This window comes from Nannospalax galili, unplaced genomic scaffold (genome assembly GCF_000622305.1).
Source record: "Nannospalax galili isolate Female #2095 unplaced genomic scaffold, S.galili_v1.0 scaffold806, whole genome shotgun sequence".
Classification (NCBI taxonomy): domain Eukaryota; kingdom Metazoa; phylum Chordata; class Mammalia; order Rodentia; family Spalacidae; genus Nannospalax; species Nannospalax galili.
Window position 1 is genome coordinate 1,119,791 of NW_008355419.1, and position 5,136 is coordinate 1,124,926.

General features: G+C 50.7%; 1 protein-coding gene across 4 annotated transcripts in view; it reads left to right on the plus strand.

Annotated features, from left to right (window-relative positions):
* The window catches only part of Prkcz (protein kinase C zeta), a 125,117-nt gene that overhangs the window by 88,166 nt on the left and 31,815 nt on the right, over positions 1–5,136 (plus strand). For all 4 annotated transcript variants that reach the window (XM_008852633.2, XM_008852636.3, XM_008852634.3 and 1 more), the window contains 2 exons: positions 1,512–1,561; positions 2,425–2,613. In XM_008852633.2, the coding sequence (XP_008850855.1) occupies positions 1,512–1,561; positions 2,425–2,613 (239 nt within the window). The remainder of the gene's footprint in view (positions 1–1,511; positions 1,562–2,424; positions 2,614–5,136) is intronic.

A 5,136-nucleotide genomic window follows, 5' to 3' on the forward strand; every position in this document is an offset into this window, starting at 1 on the left:
ATACACGCAAAAAAACCTTAGCCCCAGCTCTGTGGGTTTTTTTTTTTCAATGATTTTTTAAGATTTTTTTTTTTTTTTTTTTGGTCTTTTGAGACGGTCCCCCTGTAGCCCCAGCTGGCCTTGAACTCACTATATAGACCAGGCTGGTCTTGAACTCATGGGGTTCCACCTGCCTCTGCCTCCCACGTGCTGTAATTAAAGGCATCCGTCACCACACCCAATTCTACTTAAGATTTTTTTACTTTTATGGTAGTACAAAAATCTCCCCACACAACCACCCTGATTTACCTTTAGTATGTGTTCAGTTGCCCCAGCTGGCCTTGAACTCACTATATAGACCAGGCTGGTCTTGAACTCATGGGGTTCCACCTGCCTCTGCCTCCCACGTGCTGTAATTAAAGGCATCCGTCACCACACCCAATTCTACTTAAGATTTTTTTACTTTTATGGTAGTACAAAAATCTCCCCACACAACCACCCTGATTTACCTTTAGTATGTGTTCAGTTCATATTTGATAGCATACTAAATACCCGTTCTTTTCTTGTGTTTTATCTCTGTGTGTTGTATGTGTCTGTGGGTACATGTGGGGGTAAGGGTGGGGTGCCAGCTTATGAGGCCAGAGGTTGACATCTATTGTCTCCCTCTACTGCTTTTCACCTTATTTTTTGAGACAGCGTATCTCTTGCTGAACCCAGTGCTGGGATCATAGGCATACACCACGTACCTGGCTTTTATGTTGGTGCTAGGGATCTGAACTCACATCCCCATGATTGCACAGCAAGCACTTTTACCATCTTCCCAGGCCTGTCGTTTTATTCGTGAGGCAGTCTTATGTAACCCAGGCCCCAAACAATATATAGTCAAGTATGGCTTAAACTTCTCTGATCCTCCTGCCTCCACCTCCCAAGTGAGTGCTAGGGTTATGGGCATTCACAACCATGCCCAGTTGGTTTATATGGTGCTGGTGACCAAACCCAGGACTTTGTATATTCTAGGCAAGGACTTTACTGAGTAAGCCACATCTCCAGCCCTCTTTTTGTTTCTTTGAGACAGGGTCTCACTATGTAGCCCTGACTGGCCTCAAATAGCGACCCAACTGCCCCGGCTTCCCAAGTGCTAGGATTACAGGCCTGTTCTACCACACCCTAAATGAAGTTAGGCACACTACGTTTTTCATTACAGTACTTCGAACCTGTGGCCTGGGATGGGTGTATCAAGTTGTGACCTCATCATAAGTTAAGGAGCACTGTTGCTTCTCGGGGACACTGGGGAAGCCTATGGCCAGTGCAGGCACCCACCCCCATCTTCACACAGCTAATTTAGGTCAGCCCTGGAAGCTGGACTTTAATAGGATTTTCTAAACTAGGATCTGATGTGGCTGCTTCCTGGTCTGGTCCTGAGCACCACTGTCCTGTCTGCGGCCCCTGCCCCCTACAGTGGGTTAAAGGTCCTCTGGGTTCCTGGGTTCCTGGTGACACTCACAATGTCCTTTTCTGCTTCTTTCCACTAGTTGCTTATATTTCTTCATCTCGAAAACATGACATCAAAGATGATTCTGAGGTAAGCAAATAAAATGCTCATTAACGTGTGTGGTGTCTCTTGTTTCTGGGGCAGTCATGTGATTTCAGAGTGGCCTGGGTATGTTACGCTGTTGCTGAGCTCAAAGGAGACTGCTTTTGTGGGACTGTCCTGAACCTTGGGCCTTGCTGTAAATCCCCTTTGTGAACCCCCAGAAGCCACTGCCTCACAGGCTATTTGGGGCCCACATCCCACCCTCAGTGCAGACCAGGGCTGGCTCTCGAGTTCATTCTTGCCACATTTTATCTGCTCCAAAGCCTCTGTTTGTTGCTTCCTTTGGCCTTTCTAGCTTGGCAAGCCTGAACTGCCCTCTCAAGCAGGCCCTTTCCTAGATGACCCACAGGCTCCATCTGGCTCTGTCCGGCTACATACAAGCTCATACCTACAGCCAGCTTTGGTGATAAATCTGGGAAGACAGAAGAGCTTGCTGCATTCAGCCTTTGCTTCTTACCTCACAGAGCAGACCCCCACTTTCCCCACCCTCACGGAGCAGTTCCCTGCCCTCCTGACCCTCAGAGAGCATGCCTACTCTCCCAGTCTTCACAGAGCATGCTCAAGTCTCCAGCCTGACATGGTGAGCTGGCCCCAAGTCCTAAATCTGGCACATTCCTTGTGGAGGCACCACTGTGTTTCCAGCTCCTCCTTTCAGAAGCCCACAACCTCAGTTCTTCATTGTCTGTCCCGAGTTAGATGGAAGTTAGGCACTGGAACATGAGATACGGCTCTGCAAAGCATGGCGCAGCTCCAGACTGAGGGACAGGCCCACATTGCCCTCCATAGGAGGCCTGCACAGTTCTTGGATTCTGGCGGACGGCACCCCTCCATTCTCTGAACCCCTTTCCTAGGACCTTAAGCCCGTCATTGATGGCGTCGATGGGATCAAAATCTCTCAGGGGCTTGGGCTGCAGGACTTTGACCTCATCAGAGTCATTGGACGTGGGAGTTATGCCAAGGTCCTCCTGGTACGGTTGAAGAAGAATGACCAGATTTATGCCATGAAGGTGGTAAAGAAGGAGCTTGTCCATGATGACGAGGTAGGTGCACACCCTACCAAAGCTGCCTGTGGGATTTAGGGTGTGGACGTCTGTGCAGAGACACTGCCATGCAGGAAGATATCCCTGAAGGCCCTGCTGACATTGGCTTTAGGCAGGGCTCACTGAATTATAGGCTTCCACTTCCAAATTTGCAGTAGTAAAATTTGAGCCCTTGAGCTTGATGCCATCACTCCTGCTGTTTATCTCTTAATGGAAATCTGTATCATTTGCACCTTATGTGGACTAGTGGGACTCCTTGCACTATGATGAACAGTAGCACGGTGAACATTCACACATTTACGTGCAGGTATTTGAGACCATTTCCCATGCTATCCAGTGTATGTCTAAGAGTGGCACTGCTGGCTCATGTAGTAACTCTGGATGTAAGTTATGGAGAAGCTCTCAAACTTTCCAACATGGCTGTACCATTTCTCCCCAGTGGGGCACAGGATTCCTGTTTCTCCACACCCTCACCATCACTTAGTTCTGGCTTTTTGTTTCCCTCCCAGTCGATGTGTGGGTACTCACTGTGGCCTTGACTTGCCCTTCCCTGATGATGAGTGAGGCTCTTCACAGCCTGTTGCCATTGGGTCTTTTGCCATCATACCCAGTGCCGACTCTGTCTCTTGGGAGCAGAGAAAGGCAGATATGTAGATAACAGAGATGCTATTGCGCCACTGCTGCTGGCTCTGAGCAGGTCACAGAAGGGATCCCCAGGCCCCACCCCCAGCCAGGCTTAGGGTTTGGAGCTGGGGCTGCTCTGGGGCCTTTGCTTGCAGGATGCATTTGTACAGTACATAGCCTGGCACACTGACCCCTTCTCCCTGAGTGCTGAGCTCCTAAGTGGGTGGTGATGAACGCGTCATTTGTGGGTCACGAGCAGAATCTGAGCATCATCTTCACTTCTGCTGGGGTGAGGATGTGGGGAAGAAGGCTTCAGATCTGTCCCTCCATCCCAGCCCTGGAAGGAAATAATATCTGCTCTTGAAAAGTGTGTGTGACTTGAACTGATGCACAGGAACCACGTGTGCCCATGTGAGTGCATATGAATGCATGCATGCATGTATGTCTGTGTGCATGTGCATGTCTCTGTGAGAGACCTAGTGTCCTGTGCACCTCAAGGGTGTCTTGCTCACCACCAGGTGTCAACCCTCCTCACAAACTTGAGGGGCTTCCCTGCCCTTCTCACCAGGGACTGGTTCTCCGCTGAGTTACTGTGTCCGGGATGTGGCTGGAGAAGGTGATGGTGGTGAACAAAGCCTGAAGAGCTGCCTCACACTCCCTGTTGACAAATGCCCACGAGGCTCTTGCTTGTCCTTGGGCCTGGTCTTTGCTTGCACAGAGATGACGTTCCTGGGGCACACGAGCTCCTCAGCTTCCTGCCTGTGCTGCCCATCCCTGCTCTCCTTTGGAATCCACCAGTCTCGTCCTGTCCCTCCAGGCTCCATGCACGTTTGTCCAACCCTGTTTACCAATGCTTGGATGGTTTGAAGTAAAATCTTTCTCCTAATGACATTAGTTCTCCAGGGATGACCTTGCCTTTTGTTCCCTTAGGAGTCAGTGTCCTCCGCCAATTCTGCCAAGTCAGCCCTACACAGTAACAGGTGTCCCCCAACACAGCAGCTCCCCCTGTAAATTATAGTTGGTAGTAATGCATTTAGAAAGCCTAGTGGACAGATGCTGCTGGTGGAGGGTGGTCTAGGGCTGGGAGGGATGGAGGTAGCCAACCCTTTGGGTTTCAGTCCAAGCATCTGGGTGACCTAGCTGCTGCTTGAAAAGTGACCCACCTGAGTAAAGATCAGGTCCGGCATTATTGAACTAGCTAGTCTGGAGCCTGAGTGAGGTGGGACTGGGCATCCCCTGCATGGAGAAGGAGCCGCAGCTCCTCCACTCGGCGGAGCTCCTAGGGAGGAAGAGCAGCAGAGGACAGGCGGGCAGAGTCGTGGTGGGCTCCAGCTCACTAAGGGGGTCTCACCAAGAGTTTGCTCGTTTTTTGTTTTCGTTTTCCAAAAACTCCCAGAGAAGATGACACCATTTGAATATGACTCTGTCCCTCTCTTTTCTACACAACCAAGATGAGGGGTTGGGAGCCTCCTCTACCTCTGCTCCCTAGGGCTGGGGTAGGGCCAAGCTGTGGGCTCTGACTTTACAGCATCCCTCTAAAGCTACAGCACCGAGTAGGAGGAGCTGGCCCTGTAGTGGGCGCTTGTCCCCAGGCTCAGCACTGTAGCCTTGGGCCTCGGGATCCATTTAGCCCTCCACCCTCACTGTCCTTGTGTCCTAAATGAATGGGATTCAACCTTCTAAGAATTCTCATAGGGTACAAGGAGGCAGTGTGTGCAGAGACAAGGCCAACAGGACGGCTTGGGACAGGGGATGGGGTGTGGGGTGATGACACTGGAGATGGGGTGATAATGACAGCAGTGCTGGTGGAGGTGGGGTGGATGGGTGATGGTAGTGATGACCAGAAGGTGTCAAAATAAGGGTTGTGGGGTGGATGGTGATAGTGGTGGTGATGGGGTT